The sequence below is a fragment of the Trifolium pratense genome, linkage group LG1 (assembly GCF_020283565.1).
Source record: "Trifolium pratense cultivar HEN17-A07 linkage group LG1, ARS_RC_1.1, whole genome shotgun sequence".
Taxonomy (NCBI): Eukaryota; Viridiplantae; Streptophyta; class Magnoliopsida; order Fabales; family Fabaceae; genus Trifolium; species Trifolium pratense.
In genome coordinates, this window is record NC_060059.1 from 11,468,983 (window position 1) to 11,494,069 (window position 25,087).

The following is a 25,087-nucleotide window of genomic DNA, read 5'->3' on the forward strand; positions in this document are numbered from 1 at the left end:
AGATATTTGTCCCAAAAAGTATTTGAATTTTGAAAAGAGTAATTTAGTAAAATTTACATTATTTCTCTCTTTTATTTATATTCATGTAAAATGGTTAAATAGTTCACTTAATATGAGATGGAGTAACAACTTTAATTGCATTTGTATAAAACTTATGTTTCCAAGTTGTTGATTTTAAAGTTCAATGCAATATTTAGAATGTTTTGTCAATAATTAGGAAATCTCAATAGCACTTAGATAAGATGACACGAGTCTCTTTTAGCTTAACTAAAGTTTTAGGTTTGATCTCTGACTATGATATGTTTGTCATCCATATTTGAACCTCACAAGTCTCAAAGAATTGGTCTATGCAATTGCACGCACAGAGGATACTTAATTAACGAAAATAAAATAATTGTTAGTTAGTGTAAGTTGTTGTTTTTAACATTCAATGCAATATTAATGTTTTTGTCAATAATATTTTTACTTATTAAAAATTACGTTATGTCAAATTTCTTGTGTGATATTTGTGAATGCATTCATGTAATGGTTCCTCCGTATGATGTTTTAGGAGATGATAGTATTGCTCGGAGTGATTCTTGTCTTGCCAATTTTACCATGGCTAAGCTTTTTCCGTCATTAATCCTCCCTTAGGGTGCAGTTGATTTTTTTCAAACTCGTAGAAATGGAAATGTCTAATGAGAATATGGATCAAACACTAGAAAATTGTTCTGGGTATCCTTCTCATTGATGATCTCAGAGCTCGATTGGATTTCTATGCCTCTAACCTTTGTTCCGAGATTAAAAGATAACTTCAAGTGTTACAAGACTGCCTATTTGCTACTAAGATATAACAGACTGTCTCGGAGAATAACCTAGCTAAGTGCCCATTTTCTCACCATGTGTCTTATTCACTTGCTTAATGAAAATTAATGCTTCAACCTCTAGACCTTGGCATTTGGTCTCTAAGGTTTGGCGTTCGATCATTTATGATTCTACTGAAATTATTTCATATTTAATAATGATTGCAATTATCATCTATAAGTTGTTTTTGTGATTAGGAGAATGGTGGAGGCTAATTTAGTTAGTCTTCCAAACCTTACCTTTGATTTTCATATTATTTAAGGTCATGTCTGTCGTGAAGGAAACCAAATAGTCAATATTTTAGTCAAATTTGACCTCTCCTTAAACTGTCACGGTGAAATATTTTATTTTATTCTCGCTTTCGTGTTGAATGTTGGTTTTGCCAATGATGTGGTTGTTTCTTTTCCTAGGGGTTCTAGCCTTGTTTGTTTGGGCTTTTAGCCCTTTCTAGTATTCAATAAAAAAAAATTATTACTTAGGGTCCGTTTGGTATGATGGAAAGAAAGTGAGAGGAAAGAAAATTATGTAAACCGATGAATGAACTTGAATTGTAAAGTAGTCCAAATTCATCTCTTGGAATGCGTAATATTTTTTTCTTCCTCTTTCTTTCTGCTCAACCAAACGGAGCCGTATTTCCTGTAGATGGATAAATAGATAAGATAACACAATAAATGATCAATGATATTATAAGAAAAAATAAAGAATGATACCAAAAATAAGTAAATTTATTGGTTGTCATGTCTTGATATGTGTAAAGTGTAAAAAAAATACGTACGATTAAAAAGAAATGGAGGGAGTACAATTTTTTTAGGGAAACTCAAATAATTACTTTAATCAATATGATATTCAGATATTGGGACTTGGGAGAGTTGGGAATAATAAATTCTACTACGAGCATAACCTTAAATCTTTTATGTACAGGTGCGCACACACACATCAAAGATAAAAATTAAATTATAAATAATTTTGTCACATCAATCAATATCAAATAATAATTTTATCTTTAAATTTTATTTTGTTGTGTATGTGTGCCTAAATTTGAATAGTTTGTATTTGTGTCTATGGAAGTGTTCCTTGTTGGAAATAAGACTCTCCACCCCAAAAGAATAATTTGGGTTTGATTCATGGAATCTTTTATTTCGGTAGGTAGGTAAAAAAAAACAAGATGTTGTGTTGCTTACTCGAGGATTAGTCATGCAGTGGGTTTAGAAGTCCTAAGCCGTGGAGATACCTTAAAGCACCTAATAGATACTAAAGATCCTAATATGTTGGGTTAGCAACAAAAGAAAAAAAAAGTAATAGCTATCGAGGTTCTCTCTAAGAAGTCTAATTGTTGAACTTCTAAAGATTAACTTATAAATTATAAATTCGTATATCATAATAGACTTATTTGATGATAATTTCTTCGCGTGAACATATAATTTTTGTTACTTGATTATAGTAATGGAACCAGAAATTTTCATTACTGTATGCAACAAATATATAAATTTGTAGCATTAATATATATACTTCCACATACACGAAATTTTTAAGATTAGAAGTTGAGAAGTGTTCTAAACTTGACTTTCTTTCTGTTAGATTTTTTTTTACCAAATTAAAACTATGTTCAAATGATACACATACAATATGGTCCCATTTGGATTTGACTTATTTTTTAGCTCATGAAAATAGTTTACACAAAAAAAAAACTTTTATATTAATTCATAAATTATCACTAACAAAAATTATACCTTTATGAACTAAGTTGAAAGACTTATAATACACAAAACTTATTTACATAAGTTGTTTTGCATGAAGTTTTCTCTCCCGACCCCCCTCATTTCTTTTATACCCCCTGAATTTCCGTTTTTACCCTTGGGGGGTACTGCGGTTTATAAAAACCGAAGTCTTTTGACATCTTGAAACATTTCGGTAACTGCGAACCGAACGTGGTGTTGACATCGTTCGGTATCCACGAACCGAATGTAGGGTTGCTTCGGTGGATATTAACCGAAGGGTTGATTCGGTTAATATTAACCGAAGTTGTCTTACATATGAACAATTTCAGTAAGTTCGTTTTATTTTGAAAAACAAACCACAAAACTCCTCTCTTCCTTTCTTCTACACATTTGCGGCCAACTTCAACATCCAACTTCAAATCACATTTCATCAAGTAAGTTTCTTTCCTTTATTTGTCATTCTATGCATTCCTCATGACCATGACATTTCAAATTCATTTTTTGTTCTTCCGTATAAAAATTCCAAAATTTCAATATCTGATTATTGAGTTAAATTGTTGATTATGTTGTTTGAATCGTTGATTATTGGTTAGTTGTTAGATTGGTTACATACTAGCATGAATGAATGTTGCTAATTGAGTTAAATGTGAATATGAAGCTAATTGAGTTATAGTGTACTCTAAGTGTTTGTCAAAATGTACGAGTGAATATGAATGCATGTTTCCATTTGAATTATGTTTCCATTGTTGCAAGAATCATGTGTTCGATTGAATTATAAGTATTGTATTGACTGTGAATTTATTTATCTATGTATAGATATGGAAGAAAATCTACCTAGGGGTAGGCATGGAAAGGCAATCAATGCACATGCTTCCGCTCGTAGAGAGCTTGCTGCAAATCATCCGTCCAAACGAGGTCGTCGCAAAGGACCAACTCCGGGGCAAGGTACACATGATGCCGAGGCGGGTGGGTCGCATACACGTGGACGGACACGTCTAGGACAATCATTGGTGGTGCAAGATGAATTTGATGCCGACCAATTTTTAAATGCGTGTTTTGATTATGATGATCTTGGATCACCACAAGTCTCACCACAAGTCTCACCGCAACACTCACCGCAAGATGAACCGCAAGACCCACCGCAACAACCACCTCGACAACAACGGCGCAAACCAGTACGCCGAAAACCACCAAAGTGTTCACGTAATGATGATGAAGTAGGTTTTGGAGGAGGACCGACGGATTTGTCCTTGTTAACGGAGTACGATAAGCATATGGCTATTCCGATATGGTATGCAGACCCAAATGACAAAGAGGTAAACCAATTTAAAATACGACGATTATTTTATTAAAAATGTTGTGATTACGTTAGCTCGATAATTTTTTGTGTTATTTGAATTTTTCAGATTTTAGCGGTAAATTTACGTTGCATCGCCAGCGGAAAAAAAGTTATTAATATACAAAAACCGTCGCGCCGCACGGACAGATGGTTTTGGGATGTGGTTGAAGCATCGGGATCTGCTGGTGGATCTTGTTCCACGGACCACCTTTTTCTTTTTAGCCCCTTTTGATTTTACATTTGTGGTCGGAGGCTCCACATCGGTGGTTGTAGGATACGCAATCTTGCGGAGTTGATCTCGGATCTCATTTTTCATGCTTACATCAGCTGTCCTCAATCGTTCCTAAAACAAACAAAAAAAAAAATATGCCATTAAAAATTAAAAACCAACGCATAATGATCGTAAAATCGTAAAATAAGTGTATTATGCCTTTAATAAACACGCACCTGAATTGCTTGCCACTCTGCCGTGCACGCATAATCGTCCTCGACGTCGCCACCAACTTCTTCATCTTGGAAACAAATTATCTTCCAATGTTTGTAAACCTCATCGAGTCTAATAGGCCTATTGTGGTGCAGTTTCTTGGCAATCAAACACGCACATGGCAGCCCGTAGTTAGTCCTCATCAGACAACCACACTTCATGCTATCCATACCAGTAAACTCGACTCTTTTTGATTCAGTGTGGATGTATCTCATTGCACGTCTAGAGACTTTAAACATCAAAGTCGAGTAAAGTGTTTTCTTCCGGTATGTGTGTCCATACACAGACATGTTCTGGCCAAATTCAGTTTGCACTTGGGTGAATTGATTGCCTAACATTCTGTGAATCGATTCCCAACCCTTCACCAAATCACCGAGACCGTCGGTCAAGTAACTTTTCAAAACACCGTGTGCGCTTTCAGCTCTATTTGTCGTATTGTTGCCCATGTGCATATACTTGTCCACCCATGCACTCACGAGCTTCTCTTTGTCGGTGTCCAAAATTGTCTCTTCAACGTACCGAACAAATTTTGGCCACCTCTCACATAACTTCCTAAAAGCCATAACATTTTCAGTATACTCAGCCTCAGTAGACGAATCTAACACATCCTCGAACGCCAAACAGACTCTTTCCCTCATGTCCGCCGCCTTGACCTTTTCCCCATCCCTCACCTTGACCAGCTCGGCTGCCTTGGTCCTCACATTCTTCTTAACATGGAACCGACAAACCAACGCCGCCGCTTCTGGAAACACAGCCGGAATAGCATTCATCAAAGCTAAATCTCGATCCGTCAAGATAACCTTCGGCAAATTTGTCTCACGCCTTAACAAACAACGTAGTTGTTGCAGAGCCCATATAAAGTTGTCTTCCTTTTCGTTACTGAGCCAGGCAAAAGCAACGTTGAATGTCTTCTCGGTCGAAGTGTATCCGACTATTTCAAACAGCGGCATTTTGTACTTGCTGGTTTTGTATGTGGAGTCCATCATCAGCACAGTATGAAAAGAGTTCAATAAAGTTATGGACCTCGGATGTGCAAAGAATATATCTTGAAGATGTTCTACTCCATTTTCAACAACCGTCCGATACTTGTAGTAGTACTTGTTATCATCAAGCTTCTTGCATAAGTGTTGCATCTCAGTCATGGACGCCCTCATTTTAACTCTGTACCTATGACGAGCGTTGTACACTTGCTTTGCAGAGGTCTTGTTTTCCGGATCTCTCTCCTTTAATGTGGACAATATGTTTTTTGGAGCCACCGCATTCCTTGTCATCTCGTCCATAAAATCCTTCTCTTGTGGTTTCAAACGCCCCGCCACGAGATGCCCTTCAAGCCCTTTGTCCAACTCGTGGTTATGCATACCGTTGACAACAGTCAAACGCCATAGTTTTGTTGCCTTGTTGTAATACCCACGGAGTCGGAAAGGACATTCGCATTTTCTTGTTCCGGAGGTATCGGATTTCAACTTCTTCTTGGCTGGAACATACTTCCCACTACGTTCACACTCTAACACCAATTGAGCCTTTCTCTTCTCGCCCGAATCGGATCGCCTAACTATAATTGCGAACCTTAAACTTTGCGACACGCTTCGAGCCCATTTGATCAACTCATCTCTGTCGTTCTCTTCCCTGTCAGTCGCAAAATGAGACGATGTGTCAATTTCTATCGGCTGCGGCACATTAGGAGGACTTCTTGGTTGACCAGCTGGAACAATGCCCGTTGCAAAAAGGCCAAGCACAACAGGTCGCCTAACTTCGACAACTTCGTTAATTTCGCCTTCCGTAACTACAGCATACGCAAATGAAAAAACAATCAATCAACCACACATAATATTTACAATCCTATTACAACACTAATTAAACACATAGGACACTATGAAGTCAATATGAAGCCAAAATAAAGCCAAGTCAATATGAAGTACAGTTTATAAGTCAATATAAAGTCAAGTCAAGCCAAGCCTAAGCCTAACGCAGAGGATCAACATTTCGGTTCGTATAAACCGAAGGTCACATAACCTGACTTCGGTTTATATTCCCCGAAGGAATACTGTCAGAAACCTTGCGAGAACAGAGTCTATGATAGCAAGAAAAAACGAATTTAAATCGGTGGTTACCTGAGTTTTGTGCTTTGGTGCGTGTTGAATCCATTAGATGATGCTTCAATCTCGATTTCAAGCCTCAAATGCGTCAAAAGTTGATCTTCTTTCCGTAAGATTTTCAAATTCTCGTTTTGTGAATAATAAGAACTGACAGCAGAGTATTTATATATAGAAACACTTCGGTTAACATTAACCGAAGTAATTCAGCGAGTGGTTTATATAAACCGAAGTCCATGGCCTGCGGTTCGTAAAAACCGAAGTCCATGGCCTGCGGTTCGTAAAAACCGAAGTCTCTTGACAAAATTTTTTTATACCGCAAAGGGCAAAATGGGATTTTCGGGGGGTATAAAAGAAATGGGGGGGGGGTCGGGAGAGAAAACTTCGTTTTGCATAAGCTTAAAAATAAGTCAATACAAATCTACCTTAATTATATAGAACTCAATCAGTTAATTGATAGGTGACGCTGTGTTGTATTGTAAGTGGTGTGTTGTATTATATGTGAAGAGTTAAATTGAACTTACTTTAAATTGGTAATTGGTAATAAGGGAATGTAAACGTCTAGTTAAAATATTAACACCTCATAATACTAGAACTAGTACTAGTATATAGTAGTATATAAACAAAATTCTCAAAATATTTGTGTAGGCAGGTGCCCATACAACGCCCAACCTGCCTCCGTCCCTGCTAGGTTATATCATTCTCTGATACGTTACTTTAAATAATGTTTGAGTTTATAGCTATAGCTGTCACTCTGTCAGATGGATATAGTCCAGTGAAATTACCTATTAGCCCATATTTTTGCATGGTCTAGAAGACGTAGTCAAGCTAGTTAATGACGTGCATATTATTGGTTATTGATGTAGTCATGTTGATTAATAAGATGTAAATTAAAAAAAGTGATTAACAACATACATTTTTGTGGGTAAATGTAGTTGGCTCTCTTTTTCTCTCATCTCCTAAGTTCTAACCCTAGCCGTCACCTTTTTTTTTCTTCTTAGTTTATCAAAGAGGGGTGATTTCAGGTCAAATCTTGACCTAAAATCACCCCTCCAAATTGTTTTTTCTTTCTCGTTTTTAAATAAGTGTGATTTTTCACATATTTGTTTGGTTTTGTGTTATTTGTTATCCCGTCCTTGTGCGGTGTATTCTGTTGTGCCGTCTCTGTGCGGTGTATTTTGTTTTCCTGTCTTTGTGCGGTGTTCATTTGTTTCAGGTTGAAGGATTAGATCCGATCAAGTACACATCTATCCAATGTCGACTTTTGTGTTATCAACGCTGCAGATCTGGGGGCATGGACATTCCAGACACTTCAATATAGTCATATATGTAGGCTTATGTAATTTGCCGTTTTATGCTATTAACATGGATGCTGTGAGTTTGTTTGCAGATTCATCCTTTTTGTTTTTAGCAAATTTGAATTTGTATTACATCGATGTACTCTATCAGTTTGAATGAATGAATATCCTTTATTTTTAGTCAAAAAAAAAAATACATTTTTGTGGTTAATCAAGTAGTGAAATTGATTAATATTATCCACTTTATAAATACGATGAACAGTACAAGGTGAACATTTGATGTCAAATAACATTGCTCTATTTTAAAATTTGTTTTCTTTAACCAAATAAATTTGTTGGTTTATGCAGATCCAATTTAGAAGAAAAGGTTTGGAGGTTTTGAATTTGAATTTCGTTAGTGTTTTTAGAAAGAAAAAAAAAATTAATCCATTTTAAATGTTTACCAGCTTTAAGATCTTCTCGATCTTCAACTAAATAACGGTAACACAATAAATTATAATGTTTTTCACATCTATTCATTTCCCAATCTCATTTCTTATTTATTTCTCTCTTCCAAACTATTGTGGACTTGGCCTAAGACCATATACAATGGTCTCAACACCAAAATACATTTAACACCCACTTTTTCACTCCACATCATTTTCTCTTTCTTCCACATAATCATTCAACACACATTCAACTTTTACCCTCTCCAATGGTTTTTCTATTCAACACCCTACCCCACCACTTTCTCTACCCCACCACTTTCTATTTCATATTCTTATTTAAATTTAATTTTTTTTATGATTAATTAAAATTATAATTATCGATTAAAATTAAATTAAAATAATTAATACTTAACGAAAAAAGAATTGTTGGGATAATTAGAAGAATTATTGGGATCTATTTCACTAAAAAAAGATTAAAACTTCAAAAGAAAGACTAATTAGAAAGATAATAATAGATTAAGATAGTGAAAAACTTGTTTTTTTTTTCTGTGTCCAAATGAAATGAACCAAGTCTCTATTTGTAGAGAAAAAAAATCACGAATTTTGGTAAAAAACTAAAAAAAATAAAAAATTAATTTGCAATGAAATAATTGAGTTCAAAGGATAAAAATCATAAAAATCCAGCGAACCAATCAGCAGCTGACAAGTGGCAGATTCAACATGTTGAATTCTTTCATCATCTCCCTCCTCCACATCACATTAAACACCCCCACTCCAATAGTTTCAACATATTGACCTTCATTCAACACCCCATATTCAACACCACTACACATGGTCTAAGTCCATGCTCAATGTCATGTCAAGCCAATACTTAAGAACTGACAAAAATATATCCATTTATAACATATGTTCATTTAATACAAACCTCAACGACCTTAATTCTCTTCTACCATACCATCGATGAGGCTCCCCATTGAACATATATATTATATATACTCTTTTTCTTCAAAGGATTCAAGTTGGTTGACTGTCTTGGAGTGTGTTTGTTAAAGAGTGTGTTGCTAGCATTATTCCCTCCTACAATCTTTACTTCTCACTTCACGTATTGACATGACATGCTCAACATCGGCCACCTCTTTCTGATTATGTAAAATCACAAATCAAATCACAAACATAATGTTTCTTAATCTATTCAAGTAGCATATTTTAAAATGCAAAAATTTGCACGTGTAAGGTGTTTATTTGTTCACAAAAGGCGCACATAAGGTATTCTTTATTGAGAAAAAGTAATATGTATTGACAATGTAAAATAATTTTACTTTGACAATCAATATCAATTATCTTTTCGGCCATGTCACCCCACTTTATTAATATAACATGACAAATTAATAGTTTTAGGTGAATTCTTTGATACAAATATTATGTGGACATGTACCAGTACATTTGTCGAGATAGATGATTCTGATTGATTTACGAATAATATTTATTGTTTTTTTCTATATTAATACTATTATGGACCAATCCCAAACCATATAATATATGTGTCCGAGTGTTAATCCTTTTTTTTAGTATTAGATGATTGTGTAAAACCATTTTACACATGAATTTCAGACAAACTCTTCTTTATTTATTCTGCAAAGGCGTGACACATGTCGTGCTCCACACACCATTGCCTTTCCACTAACATGGAGAACACAGAGCTCAGGTAGTAGCAACCAATCGAATCTGATACGATACGATTCAGCGTAGTTTTTATCAGAAAACAGAATCAAAAATCAACAAATCCTAGATAACAACTCGAAGAACACAACAATGGGATTTAGATTCAACAATCTGAATCCCATTTACAGAACATGCATTTCACGACTTTCCTCTTCAAAATTCCTCCCTCCGCCAACGGAACCACTGAAATTCCATCAATCAGAGAATCCCTTCATTTCCCCCCAAAATCCAGCTTTCAAAATCCCTAGAAGATGGCATTTTGGTCATTCTCATGATCATGATCACCAAACCTCTAAACATCTCAACGAAGGAGAGAACATTTTCCGTCTTGGTCTCGCCGCCGATATTGCTTTAGCCACCGGAAAAGCATTTACCGGTTATGTGACTGGAAGTACCGCAATTATTGCCGATGCTGCTCATTCGATATCCGATGTGGTATGTTGTGGTAGAACAAAACTCACTGACTTTTATCTAGGTTTTAGTGGCAGCAATTTTGATCATTGTTGTGGTTTGTGTTTTTTGTGTTGCAGGTTCTCAGTGGCATTGCTTTGGTGTCTTTTAAACTTGCTAAGGCTCCAAGAGATAAAGAACACCCATATGGTCACTTGATTTGTATCTACACTCTACTTTATTTATCTCTTATAATATGCATTAAGTTACTGTTTTGTTAGATATTATTGAATATGGATGCTTATATTTCATTCATCATTAGATGTTAGGCTAGGGGTTTAAGGCTATGTTTGGATAAACAGTTTAATTAAGCGCTTGTTTATCATATGATTATTAATGCATAAGTTATTTCTATAACTACAGATAAATAAAGGCAAAAGGTTTGTTAGAGTTCCACATCATATGAGGTAAGGCCTGAAAATGTGTTTATAAGTGGGGGTAGTCCTCATCTTACAAGTCAGTTCACAAAGTTTTGTAAGGTTGAGTTTTTGTAAGAATGAGCTAGGCCCAATCCAATATTGTAAGATGGTATCCGTTGGGCCACCTGCTACCAGATTTCTGTTATCAGGCCACCCACCATTTATATCCACACGCACCAAGCCCAATAGTGTTGGGCATGAGTTGGTGTGTTAAGAGCCCGACAATCCTCATCTTACAAGCTGTTTATGTGTAGTTCAGTTAGACCCAACCCTTCTAAGACGGTCTCACATAAGTTATACAGTAAGTTGTTTTCGCAAGCTATCCTACGGAGCTTATTGGAAATAAGCAGTAAAAGCTTATGGACATGTCATAAACTGTTCCCTTAAGCTCTCCAAAATAGTCTCGCAAGTGCTTATGTTAGTAGATAAACTCAAATAAGGAAATCCAAAAAGACCCTTAGTATAGATATAATGCTCTTTATCTTTGGTATTTTGTTGTGATTACGCTTCAGTATAATTTTTACCGTCTGTATGTGATTTGTCAAGGTTTATAAGGACTGCATGTCTTTAAAAGGCTATCTGTTTTTTATGATTATCTTTCTTTTTCATTGTATCTTAGGACATGGTAAATTTGAGACTCTAGGAGCTCTTGGAATCTCCTGTATGCTTTTGGCCACTGGGGGTGGTATTGCATGGCATGCTGTGGATCTTTTAACGGTATGTAAATTCAAACTTAAATATCTTTTGTTGTGTCACCCGTTCTCACGAACAATGAAATTTAATGAAACATCAATTGAGTATTTTGTTAGACAAGGCATGGAATTAGATCCTATGTCTTCTTTCTTATACAACTTAGAAGTCATTGCTACACATTTGCAGGGATTGCTCTCAGCTGGCCCTGAAATGGTTACCCAAGCAATGGCACATGAGCATGTACATAGCCACGAACATGGTGGACATCACCATGGAATTGACATGGAACATCCTATACTTGCCTTGAATATGACTATTGTGTCAATAGGTGTTAAAGAAGGGTAATGCCATTACTAAGTATTGTAATAAGACATGGTGAAGAATCTTGTATTTTAATGTTTATTCTAGCCACCTATGCTACTATTTTATGCATGCTGAATTTTACTGAACTCTAGGTATCGGATTCTTTCCAACTTGAGTATAAGATACAAATGAGTAGAAGTCAGCAATAGATACAAAAGAAAGATACGAAAGGACAATCACTGAATAAGAAATCTTAAGACTACATAGATAATAATAAAGTTTAACTGAATAATCCCTTAAAAAATTAACTAAGACGTCGTAGATATGTTAGCCCAAACACTTTACATTCCCAGGGAATGTGTCACTGTGGCCTTAGCTCTTTACTTTCCCCGGGAATGTGTCACTGTGGCCTTAGCTCCTTGGCCTTCACTCATTGTTGGGGTCTAAATTAAATAACTTTTTGGTTGGATTTCTGACAACACAGACTAGTAATTTGAACTCCATTTTTCTGATCCGGTATTTTATTGATGGGCTCTATGCTTCTATTTTTTTTTAAACGGTCAAAGTTAGTAATTAGTTATTAGATTAGTATTTTCTCCTTCACCATGTTTTGAGCCTTGGACCTCCAACTCTTTTAACCCTTAGCTCAAACTAGTTGAGCTACCCAAACCCCCAAGCCTCTATGCTTCTATTAATATGCCGACTACTAGGTTATGCCTTTTATTATCGTTTCTTCTTCAATACATCTATATTCATTTTTGCTTTCAAAATGTGTAGGCTTTATTGGATAACAAAACAAGCTGGTGAAAGGCAAGGCAGTGGGTTGATGAAAGCAAATGCATGGCATCATCGTGCAGATGCAATTTCATCAGTAGTTGCTCTCATCGGAGTTGGTAAGGACTTTTGGATATTTGAAAGGTCACTAGGCCTGTTTATTTGGAATACCGTGCTATTGCTATGACACTGGTTTCTGTTACAAGTTGTGTCTCCAATCAGGTTTTCTTGCTTACATGGCATTAATGGGTTATGAATAATGATCAATTCAAATCACATGAGCTATTAATTTTTTAACGGACTTCTTTTTAAAAAGAAAATGGTTATCTGTACATCTTATCACCAATGGATTTTCTGATATTGATATTGTTACTATTATCACTATACTACTATTTTTGTGTTGATGTTGACTTGCTGCTTACTATTACTATTCCTTGTTAGTGTTACTGTTACTATTCCTAAATTTACAAGCATGACCATAGTGGCTCTGAGCTCAAGTTTTCTCGTATACTCTAAGACATTTGATTTAGTTGAAATTAAGAGATGCTTCAGTTTTTGTGTAAGCTTGGAAGATATAAAAAAAATTAACATTTAAAAGATGCTTTGCTGTCTGTCTAAAATCCATCATTAAAGTTTTAGTTATTTAATTTACTCAATTTAAGCCTTCTCTTTTCTACAACCTTAGCAGAGTATCTTCTTTGTTATCAATTATCTGATATTGCACCATATTTTAAAATTCAAGGGCTTGTAGTTATATTTTTATTAGAACCCAATTTCAGTTCCTGAAAGATACATCCAATATCAAATTAGTCCTTCCAAAGATTGATTTTATAAATTTGATCTGTCAAACCTCAAATCCCCTGTATTTTAGTTTCTCCATTTATTTCAGTTTAACAATGTTTCCAGAAAATGCTTATCTGTAGGACAAATGTTGATCCAACAGCATAATACTTTAATATTATTGGCTAATATTTGAATCTCTGAATGCCAACCGTGTTAGTGGTATTATATTGAAATGGATGGAGGGACTAAATTATTAGCAGTGTTGTCAAATTTCCGCCATGGCGCTTTGAGCCTATGATGCTAGCCTATGGCATGACGGATTTTGTGTCAAACAACCATAGGCCGCAACATCTTTTGTATCTGTGTTTCCGCTGTAGGCTGCAACACTGCGTTTATTTTACATAGTGGAGTTTTAGCTGACCACCATAATCCTCTATCTGCCATCAATAACACTGATTATTAGGTTTTAAAGTTTAAGGGGTCATTTTAATAAAATTAATCTCATTGGGACTTAATTGATAACAAATATTTCTTATAGAGACTAAAAGTTTTACTATTTTTTGGCCTTCAATAACAACGGCAGGCTGTAAGATGATAAGTGTGTACCCTTTGCACTGCACAGGTCTTGTTTCTGAGTAATTGACCCATTTATGTGTTGCGTCTTGCTAACCTTCACTTGACACAAATTCTTGTCTTCATGTTAGGTGGCTCTATTCTTGGAGTGAAGTTTTTAGATCCCCTTGCTGGACTCCTTGTCTCGGTCATGATTTTAAAAGCTGGAGCTGAATCTGGTTACCAAAGGTACCTTGATTGTATGTCTCGGTCATATGTTTCTCCTCGGTTTATCACATTGCTTGCAAGTCTAACTGATTTGTATGTGTGTGTGAGATTGACATTTGAATATGTTTTTTTTTACTATGGTGTCTCCATGTCAAGAACATTTTGGAACCTAAGTTAGCGTGACCCTCATACGAGGATAGGACAGAATATTGCACACACCTGTTCTGGACATAGAAATGTGCTGGATACCTATAAAATAGGCTATGTTTATCTTATAAATGAAAAGCGTAAATACATCAATATGTTGAACATGTCATCTTAAATGTTGGTTAATAGAGAGAGCGTATGGGGGAAATGTGACTTCAAATGTTTCTCCACCTCCAGATGTATCTATCGACAATTTTGACTATATGCGTACTTCTAATTAGTTTTTTTTATTTTTATTTTTATTATCAACTATCAGTATCTTGGAGCTGGTGGATGCTGCAATCCCGGCACAACATTTGGATCCTATTAAACAAACAATATTGCAAGTTGATGGTGTCAAGGTATTTTTTTGCATATTAATTTTTAAAGTACTATTTTGGCATCCTTTGACTTCACATGTGATTTCTTTTTCTAATGTCATCCTTTTATTTGAAAAATGTGTCAATTCATGCTTCCAATTTTTCGCATGCACTTTAACTAGATGTTAATTACTTCTGTTTTGCATATGAATATACGAACTTAAAGGATATTTTTACCAATTCATTTTTAAAAACATTGTATGCAGGGATGCCACCGTTTAAGAGGAAGGAGAGCTGGTTCATATCTGTATCTCGATGTAAATATCGAGGTTAGCTCTCCTGAAATTCATATTCTTTTTGTTACATGCATTATGTGTCATGAACTCATGATTTGACCCACTCTCCAGGATTTACTTGTTTGTTTTACCTTGCAGGTTGATCCCTTTTCCAGTGTTAGTTCTGCACATGACATTGGTGAAAATGTCCGTCGGCAAATTCACAAGTCCCACCCTACTGTGACTGAAATGTTTATACACATAGGTCTGTTGGATAGTTTTATCATTTTCCTACGTTGATGGAGACAGAATCTTAGTTATTTGGTATCAGTCGCTACCCCCAATATAGGATGGACACTCCTGACAATTTATGTCTCTAGTATATAACAGAGTCTTCTGAAATTTATACTGTGCATGGCAGCGAGTTATTTTTAAATAACTGTTGAACCATTGCTTATGTAGAGAAAATGCTAAGCCTGTTATGAGTGTCAAAAGGAAGATTTAAATCTGTCCATTTAGGTCAGTCTTTCTGTCTTTCTTATGTCACAGACTAGAGGTCTGTGCATTGCACAGATGTGCCATTAATTTTATGTTCATTCTCCGTTTACTTTAAATTTTGCAGAAATTCACGTGTTTCCATTAATAAGCAATTACAAAAAAAATAAAAAATTATGATGAGGATTTCTGATATCAATTGTAGTGTATGTCCCGTACTCTGATATCTTGTACCCTTTAATTATTTTCCCTATTGATAAGTCTTGATTCTATTGTAGATCCTGCTATGTCACACGCATCCCCCAGCACAACAGATGAGCAAGATAGTTGGAGCGGAGACATGGACCAGGACAGTATTGCTCCTGCTGGAGATAATAATATTGAAGGAATAGTTTCTGATATCATCTCCGCTAACTTTCCGCAGGTAACATATTTATGTGAAAACTGAAAACCAAAAGATAGTCTAAATAATCTTCAGGTTGGAATTTGACGTGTGTAGGCATGGTAGGTAGGTGGACTACTGGAATATGACATGCTCAATTTAAATTAAATCTGTTACACATTTTAAACTTTCATCTATTGGTGATTTGTTTGTTTTAAGTATATTGGTTAGAAGTGACCAAATTATCTTGCAATTATTCTAGTTCGTTACAAGTATCGAAGAGGTTATCTGTTTAAAGGCAAATTATAGAATGGACCACCACTATAGGTGGTCCGTCATCTCCCGACCACTGAGATTTTTATTAACCAATCCAATAATCAAAATGCTTCACAATATTGTTGTCCATAATGTACCGCCTATCAGGGTGGTCCATCTTATAAGCAGCCCTGTTTAAATATTGATTGAAGGTGGCTAAAATCAAGAGGATTCCTTTGTCAATGGAAGTATATTTGGATTTTAAACTTGGGCTACAATTACTCGTATTTCAAATAATTAATTGTCATTAGCTGGTTTTCAGATGTCAGTTGAGCGCATAACACGCCACATGTTTCAAAGCAAGATTGTTCTTCAAATTGAAGTTTCCATGCTTCCTGATATCCCAATTCGGTACACAAATAATTTGTCTAGCCTTTTTTTGAGTTACTTTTGAAATGGATCAGTCTCTCATCGCAGCATATGTTTTATTTACCCACAGACATGCAATGGAAATGGCAGAGAAAGCTGAAAGAGAGATTTTGAAGGAAGCATCAAATATACTTCATGTTGGCATCCAGCTACGTTTGGGGCGACCATTTCCACATACCAGCCATTGATTAGAAACCATCCAACATGTTGGAAAGCATATATTCTTTCAGCTCTTTACATACTTAAATATGGTTGAAGTTAAGTTGATTAATTTTGCAATATAGCGTTCAAGAGTTCAACAGAGGCGATAGGTTCAGGAGACTTGTTAAAAGCTTGACATAATTTAGCTGCGCCCATTGGACGTGTTTTGTTAGTATGCTACTTATGACAACCACTTACGTTAGCAGACAGTAGAAAACACAGCTTAATTCCCTTGGAACTCTGAAATTACTGAATATAGTTAAACAATGAAGGTGTTGGAATTGATCCTTATAATTGTTTGCAACTTTTTAGTTAAAAGTTTAATCAAACCTAAACTTGTTCCCGCTGCTGCTTTGATTAGCGATAATTTTGCTTCCTCTTAATCCCTGTTAGGATTTTTCCTAACATAATAAGTAAATATATTATGTATAGGATTAATAAGGATCCAAAACATACCAGTTCAATCCATTTAACGCATTATTTTAGGCGGAGCAAGTTGATATGTTTTGAGCTCAAGTGCTCAACCACTAAAGATAACATGTCCTGTTTATTCTACTAGGAAAAACTGCACGGGTTGTTCCATCAGGTCAATTTCTAGAACATGGTTTTTAGGTATCCTTTTGAGTTTATTTTTGTTGTTTGTAGAAAATTGCAGAGCTTGATCAATTTATTTAAGTAGGCCATAATTAATAGTTAAGTAATCTATTGGATTGTGACTGTAACAGTGTGTTGAGGTGGGAAAATTCGGTCCATGGCTGATTCAAGTGTAACGTCGAGGCCAGTTTTCATAGGGAGGTAGGGGTTACGAGGCTGCTGTTTGCGTGGCAGTAGTGGGTAGTTTATTAGATCGTAAATCAACTGGTGCAGGCCCGAAATGCTCAACGTTAAGGGTGAGGTAGCTATGTTGCTTGAAACAATCAAGCGGGTTAGTTATTTGGGACACCAAAATGTCATTTTCGCGAGTGATTCATAAGTTGTTGCGGAGAAAATTCATTCATATCCCGTAAAAGTGTTTGGATTTAATCTCTCAATTTCTCATATTAGAAGTAAGTTTGAGGTTAAGTTTATTCAGCGAGAAACAAATGTAATTGCTTATATTTTAGGAGTGGTAATTCTTTGCTTAGTTGCTATGTTTTTTTTTTTTTTTAACTTATTAAACTTTATATTAACAACTATTTATAAGTAAAGGTATAGGTTGAGTTTGGCTTTTAAAAGAAAAATTATAAATATATATGAATTGTATTTTAGTTTGAATCAAAACTTACCATGTTTGATTCCACAAAGAGGCATTATGTTATTTTGGAAGTTATTTTTTACTTACAAAAAGAGCAAAATGGAGATGTTGGATTCAATCCCATAACTATAGTGTTGGTAAGAAGCACATTATTATCGATATTGATGGACAGTTGAGTAGTTGACTAATACATATTCTTTTTATGCAAACTAATACATGATTAGTATGCAAACTAAAACTCTAATTTCACTTGTCATAATCTAGTTTTTCCTCAAAGTCTCTTCCCTCAAAAGCTTCTTTTTCGCCACAAAGTTAAGTATCAATTTTTTTTATTTTTATCTTAAATGAAGTGGTAATCCACCAAAAATAAACTCACATATAATTGTGAGAGACCGGGTTCGAACCCGGATCATGACGTCTGACCTAACAATTTCGACAATTTGACAGTTGAGCTAGGACTTATGAGACTAAGTATCAAACTTTGTTGAAGGCCTCTTACTAAAGTAACTAATAGCGATGTTAAGTATCAAACTTTGAAACATTTCTTTTACAGAATGAAGACATCTTGTAAAAAAAATTAATAAAAACTTTTTTCACTTGACATGACTTTAGATGTCCATATATAAAATTAATACAAATTTTTGTCTTCTAAAAGACAAATTATACCGTTTTGAAAGTATATTTTAAAAAATAGATATTAAAACGAGTTAAAATTCTCTTTATTTTTGCTATTTCTAATATTTTGGGATTATAAATATAATAATGTAATATTTGGTAAGTCAAACTATTTAATATATTATATGAAAACTCTTAAAAATTATAATAATGAAGAAAAAAAAATGGAGAGAATCTTAACTCTATTAAAATGTAGAGCAAAAAGAATATATATGAAAACAATAGATGAAAATTTGTCATATTCAACTATTAGGGCTAGCGCTGACCATTATGACAGAATAAAAAAGAACTTTATTAAGATCTGATTAGCAAATATGCCCACTATAAATAAGTGGGAACGAACTAGTTTAGATGTCTGAATTAAGGACCGAGAATCTTAACCCCAAAGTGGGAATGAAAATAAGTCCATCATAGAGATTTTTAATAACCCCTTTTGGGAATTTGTCTCAATATATGTCCTAACTCCCAAGTTCTTGTACCCTAAACAAAAATTCCATTATCAAGGTCCTATATATTTGTTTATTGTCGCAAGTTGTGACAAAGAATCCCCGACCAAATCGTACTCAAACTTATTCATTATTGGCCTTTCTTTTATTAAAAAATAGTCACACAAGACGCAAGTTGTATGATATGATGCAAAGTGGTCCATTTGATATGATAAAAAATAAAGAATCGAACGGAACAACTTCAAATGTACTGTTTGATTTTAAAATTGATTTTGGGATCAGATAAATTGAAGATCAAAGGATTGGACAAAACTTAATTTTTTTATCACACATTGAACTACGAGACAATTTTTTTTAACGCAAGTTATCAAACATAACAAAATAACCTTTTATCCACCAAACATCGTACACGATAACAATCGTTCAATACTTTAAATATTTATCTAGTGTTATTTTATCGTGTACTGTTTTATCTAATTTTTACATTTTGTAAATCAAACCAATTTTAATATAATTACATTAATGCAAGCCATTTATTATGCAGAAACATCATAATGAATTGTTAGGTTATAAGTATGAGATTTGTCAATCATGGACCTTTAAAAATTCAAAGGTGGACCCTCGTTTATTTCGAATGATATGTAGAAGTTAAATGAAAAATTCAAAGGTAGACCCTCATTTGTTTGGCAAGGAAGAAAACGAAAATAAATAAATAAATAAAGTGGGTCAATGGCGACACTGCCTGTCACCACCTGCACATGCATGAAGTGGCAGTGTCGCCACTCTCCTGTCCCTGCAACGCGTCAGATCCTGTCCCAAAGGAGGGGCATTACGACAATTTTTTTGAAAGAGGGGTATCGTTATAATTTTTTTTAAGGGACATTTTAAAAAAATTTCAAAAAATTATTATGATAGGAAATACTTTACGGACCAAAAATTGTGATAAGAAATATTTAAAGGACCAAAAGTTGTTGAAATATTTTATAGGGACAAAAAACAAAAAATTGAGATATTTATAAAAGCAATTTTTTTTAAAGAAACAAATTTATAACATTTCATTAATCAATAAGTGTTCAATACAATGTGATATGTCAACCAAAGTTTGGGGACTAGCTATATATGTGGCCGTCTTAGAGCAACCTCATTTACTTGTCGCCTAATGAACTCAACACTACAGTTATAGTAATGAGCAGAGAAAAGTCTCCTACAATGTGCAATAATTTTGTCAAATTCGGTCGCATCATATTTTTTGGAGTGGAAATTATCCACTACTATTTTCGAATCAAGCTCAAAATCAATCGGACCTAAATTTAGCTCATGCACCCAGTTAAGAGCTGAAAGTAAGCCAAGTGCCTCACCAATGCGAACATCACATATTGGATCAAAGTGATCTTATTTTGCCATAATAAATTCACCATAATCATTACGAATGCACATTCCTATGCCTACTTTATTGAGTATCGATGAGAAAGAGGCATCAATGTTACATTTGACTCGTCCATTGATAGGCTTTTTCCATCTGTGAATAACTTGAATAAGATACATTGGCTCGTCATTCCTTACCCTATCAACAGATTTCCAATCGTTTAGAACAACATTAGCACAAGTGAACACAATGTTCTGCGCATCAATAATATTATTCCAAATGCGATTATTTCTTTGCTTCCAAATACTCCAAAGAACACATGCCATAAAGGACGTGTCCTAAGTACTGAGTTGCCGCAATAAGTAAAAAATCAATTCTGATGCATTCAAATTGAGTTGCAGACATGTCATGACAGTAACATAAAAACTGCTCATATGAGTTGCACACATTCTTACTACCATTGGCTCGTGGAGGAACCTTGAGCTTCCAAATTAAGTTCCAATCCCCATTCATTCTCAAATGAGATGTGTCTAGCAAATCTTGAATGCATAAGCGGTAGGCGCTTCTGACGGAATACATACACCATTATTTTCCATAGACCAAATTCTTTTATCCTCAATCACATAATCATACAGAGGGGTTTTTTGAATATTTTGTACACTCTCGGGCTCAAATAACGACATTAGCAGAGACACATTCCGACTCTTTTCCTCTAGTAGGAGCACATCAGAAACCAAAAGATTAGCAGCAAAGAGAGTTTTGGTTTGTTGTACATTTAGAGTTGTATTATTATACAACCAATTCTCATCCAATAAGGGAATGTCTGAACCACTGCCAATTTTCCATCGTGTCCCTGCTCTAAGAATAAATTTGGAATTACAAATATTCCGCCACACGAAGCTAGGATTATGTCCCAACTTTGAGTCAAAAAAATCGCAATGGGGAAAATACCGTGCTTTATAAATTTTGGCTATAAGGATATTCGGGTTGGTCATAATGCGCCAACCTTGTTTCCCCAACATAGCAAGATTGAAGGCAGGAAGACTTTTAAATCTCATACCGCCGTCGTTCTTATGCATAACAAGTTTATCCCAAGACATCCAATGGATGACTTTGTTGCGCGCTCCATAATGGCCCCACTAAAAAGAATTCATCATTTTCTTAATTTCATCACAAAGAGAAGTGGGAATAGTAAAGATTCTCATGAAGAAATGGATCTGAGTTTCAACTTTTAAATATTTGAGAATAAGAATTTTGTAATTCATTTTTTCAATTTTTTTTTTGTTAAACTATATAGAAACCTCATTGTAATTTATTGTGGACCTTAGTGAGGTGAAAATAAGTCTCCCAAGGTGGGAGACCTATATACCACTTTCCCATGCTAGAGAAGATCCTAAGTATATTCTCTTTTTGTTAAGAATTAGCAATACTCCGGTGTTTTTATAGTTTTAAATCTGGTGAGTTCCTAAGAATTAGGTACATGCCCACACAAGTGAGGGTCATACCCCCTCATAAGTATGTTTTTTTCGATTGCCTACCTCTCAATATATTATAAACATTCATCACACACGTATGCTCAACTATTCCATTGTCTTTTCATTAAAAAAAACTTTTCCATTCTTTGCATATGAGAACCTTTTTATTTTCACCCATTTCTTTGGGAATAATGGAGGAAGTTAGTCAAAAAAATAATGGACTATACCTCATAATTAATCTTCTAACTTTGTGTGAAAAAAAACCCACATTAATTATTATTTACTTTCCAATTTTTGCAAATTAATCCTTATATTTTTCAAAATTTTGTAGATTAAACCCTATAACTTTTAAAAATTTATAGATCAGTCCTTCATATTTTAATTTTTTTCATAATAGTCCATATTTTGAAAAATTGTACATTGATCCCTCAACTTTTTTGAAAATTTAAATTCAATCCAAAACTTTTAAAATTCCCATTTTGAATTATTTTTCATCAAACATGCGCGCGCTCACACACACACACACTTTATCCCAAAACTTTTAAAAATTATAAAATTGACTCAATTTTTTTTTAAAATATAGCATTTGTATTGGGATTATAATTTTATTTTCCTAAAATTTCACTTACCTCATTATTTTCGAGTTCCACTAGTGTCCATATAAGAGATTCATTTTATAATGTAAATTTCTGATAAATGATACAAATATGTGATTTCACACACACACACAAACTTGTTTCATGAGTAATTTCAAGAAGCAATCCAACTTTTTGTAAATATTAATTTTTACTAGTAAAATAGCTAGTTAGTTTAGCTACTTTCATATATTTTCCTTAACTTTAATTAGGGTTATTGAGCCAAATGAATTATGGATTTCAAAGATTTCAAATTATAAGTCTGAGTATGCTCGCTAATTAAGAGAGAATATATAGCAAGGTCAAAGTGAGTCAAGTTAGAAAGAACCAAAGCAAAACCAGCAACGAACCAATGTGAGCGAGCCGTGTCAGAGAATGAAGCCATTTTGATGTTGTCAAATTCTCCTAGTGATTTTTAGGCACGTGGTTGAGTTGACAAAAGTAGAAGAATTAAGAAAAATAGTCTTTGCATTAAATTTGTTCAGTAATGTAAATTATATTTTCAAAATTACTCTTCAATTATAAGAAAGATAAATGATGATATTTTACTTCTCTTCATTTAATTAGGGGTATTTTTGTGAAAATTTAATTGAAGCATTTCAAACTTTGAAAATAATCTTATAAAACGGGACAACAAAATTTTACAAAAATGTTTTATATATTAGGACAGAGGTAATTAATATTTTTGATCCGTAATTTTTTTTTTGTACAAACCTTTTTTTTATTTATTTTTATAATCAAATAATATTATAAGGGAGTATAAGGGGGTACTCAAACCCTTACAACAAAGAATAAGTAACTCAAGAGTTATGAATACACGACAACAGATCTAAACACCAAATAGGAAAAGGAATACAAGCTTTACGACTAAACCGACGGGAGAACCATAACCAGGAAGTAAGCTTAATCTCTTCCAAAAGCGCTGACGCATCCGTAAATGACGCATTAATTATGACTTCAAGAAAATGGAGCTAAGCAGATTGTTCCATAATTGAAGAGAATCAATTGCGTTACTTGAAACTATGAAAGAAATGGAACAAAAGAGATTCACACACGTCATTTTTGAGTCCGGTTTGAAGAGTGTGGCGGATGCCATTCACAACTTATGCGTGGTAACTCAAAATTTAGTTCTTTAATTTGTAATATTAAGGATGAATTTCTTTAAAACCAAACCTTGTAGTGAAGTTTATAAAACGAAAAGCGAGTATGGTGACTCATACACTTGTTAGAACAACAATTTTTTGGTCTAATCGCTATACTTTTGAGTTGTTACCTCTTTGTATTACTTCTTTTGAACTGTTGATTGTAAAATAAAATAATTCTGACTTCATTAATGATAATATTGATATGGCATTCTAAAGATTTCTACCATTACTAGGTTGCCTTTTAATTAATTTAGGACAATTTTTGTGACAACTTTGTTTTTCATATTTTCATTGTATATTTTGATCAAAATTTTTATTGTACTTGCCAATCGTTAGTTGGTTCAGTAATGATTGATGCTAAACTTGGTAGGGAGGACTGCGGTTCGATCCCGCGCAATTGCAATCGGGAGGGAGCTAGAACCACTTGATGTTAGAACTGACCCCCGAACTTAATTCAACTTATGGTGAAAAACCAAATAAAAAATAAAAAATTTCATTGTACTTCCTTTTTTTTGTCCAAAAAAAGAAAATAGAAAGTTATATATCCTAAAAATTAGTTTGTTTCTATTGATAATTTTGATTTGCTTCTATCAATAACAGTTTTTTAGTCTTAACTCTTAAATGTAATCATTTAGTCTTAATTTGTCTTCTTTACCTGCTAAGCATAGTTGTTTTTGTCTTTTAATTTGTCCTTCCTTCATTCCTGGGTAAGACTTGTGCTAGAGTTGGAATAGTTCTACTTCTAGTATATTTAGCCGTTTCAAAAAATTATAATATATAACTATAATAAATTTATTCAATAATAATATAGACTACAGTAGAACATAATTGCAGCAGTAGTCATAATATACTAATATGGGAATTAATTATAATTTAGCATACAGGCGACGACATGAGATATCTCATGATCATTTTCTCTAATTATGGATTTGACAGATAAATTAAAATATTGAAAATTTATTTTAGAAAGCTTCCCCAATGCTCCAGGAAAAGATGATAAAAGGAACGAGACTTCTTTAGTTCTTTTCTTTCTGTTGAAAACCTAAAACCTACATATAAACTTAAAATAAATATTTTTAACAAAATTTAATAAAATATATTGTTTTTTGCTACATAATAAAATATTATATTATATTTGTTTCATATTTTTAATTTTATAAAATTAACTCTTTACTACTTTTAAAAAAAATTAACTCTTAATTTATTACTTCATCCGTCCCATAATGAGTGACCCATTTTGAAAATGTACACTATTCATATATCTTGATTTGACCATATTTTTCTACTAATAAATAAAAATAAATATTATCATATAAGATGTTGTTGGATTCGTCTCGATGAGTATTTTCAAAATATCAAATTTTTATAATTTTTACTATTATACAATTAAAAATATTAATCGTCAAAGTTATGGATCGACATACGTGAAACAATCAACTTG

General features: G+C 33.9%; 2 protein-coding genes across 2 annotated transcripts; one reads left to right on the forward strand and one right to left on the reverse strand.

Annotated features, from left to right (window-relative positions):
* Window positions 1–3,982: 3,982 nt before the first annotated feature.
* LOC123888355 (PKS-NRPS hybrid synthetase cheA-like) lies at window positions 3,983–6,000 on the reverse strand. Its single transcript, XM_045937395.1, has 2 exons — window positions 4,348–6,000; window positions 3,983–4,243 (listed from the first exon to the last, which is right to left on the reverse strand). Exons 1-2 carry the CDS (start codon window positions 5,740–5,742, stop codon window positions 3,983–3,985), a joined length of 1,656 nt encoding a protein of 551 aa, XP_045793351.1. The 5' UTR covers window positions 5,743–6,000.
* Window positions 6,001–9,816: 3,816 nt separating this feature from the next.
* LOC123921085 (metal tolerance protein 2) lies at window positions 9,817–16,961 on the forward strand. The gene is made up of 12 exons (XM_045973505.1): window positions 9,817–10,360; window positions 10,456–10,525; window positions 11,414–11,511; window positions 11,674–11,828; window positions 12,568–12,683; window positions 14,052–14,148; window positions 14,591–14,675; window positions 14,900–14,962; window positions 15,068–15,173; window positions 15,682–15,827; window positions 16,363–16,451; window positions 16,540–16,961. Exons 1-12 carry the CDS (start codon window positions 10,016–10,018, stop codon window positions 16,655–16,657), a joined length of 1,488 nt encoding a protein of 495 aa, XP_045829461.1. The 5' UTR covers window positions 9,817–10,015; the 3' UTR covers window positions 16,658–16,961.
* The last annotated feature ends 8,126 nt before the right edge of the window (window positions 16,962–25,087 follow it).

Coding starts and splice junctions, on each gene's coding strand:
- LOC123921085 (XM_045973505.1), top strand. CDS start 10,016: ATGGGATTTAGATTCAACAATCTGAATCCCATTTACAGAACATGCATT. Junction 14,963..15,067: donor ATCTCGATGTAAATATCGAG/GTTAGCTCTCCT, acceptor TTTACCTTGCAG/GTTGATCCCTTTTCCAGTGT. Junction 16,452..16,539: donor CTTCCTGATATCCCAATTCG/GTACACAAATAA, acceptor ATTTACCCACAG/ACATGCAATGGAAATGGCAG.
- LOC123888355 (XM_045937395.1), bottom strand. CDS start 5,742: ATGCATAACCACGAGTTGGACAAAGGGCTTGAAGGGCATCTCGTGGCG. Junction 4,244..4,347: donor CAGAGTGGCAAGCAATTCAG/GTGCGTGTTTAT, acceptor TGTTTGTTTTAG/GAACGATTGAGGACAGCTGA.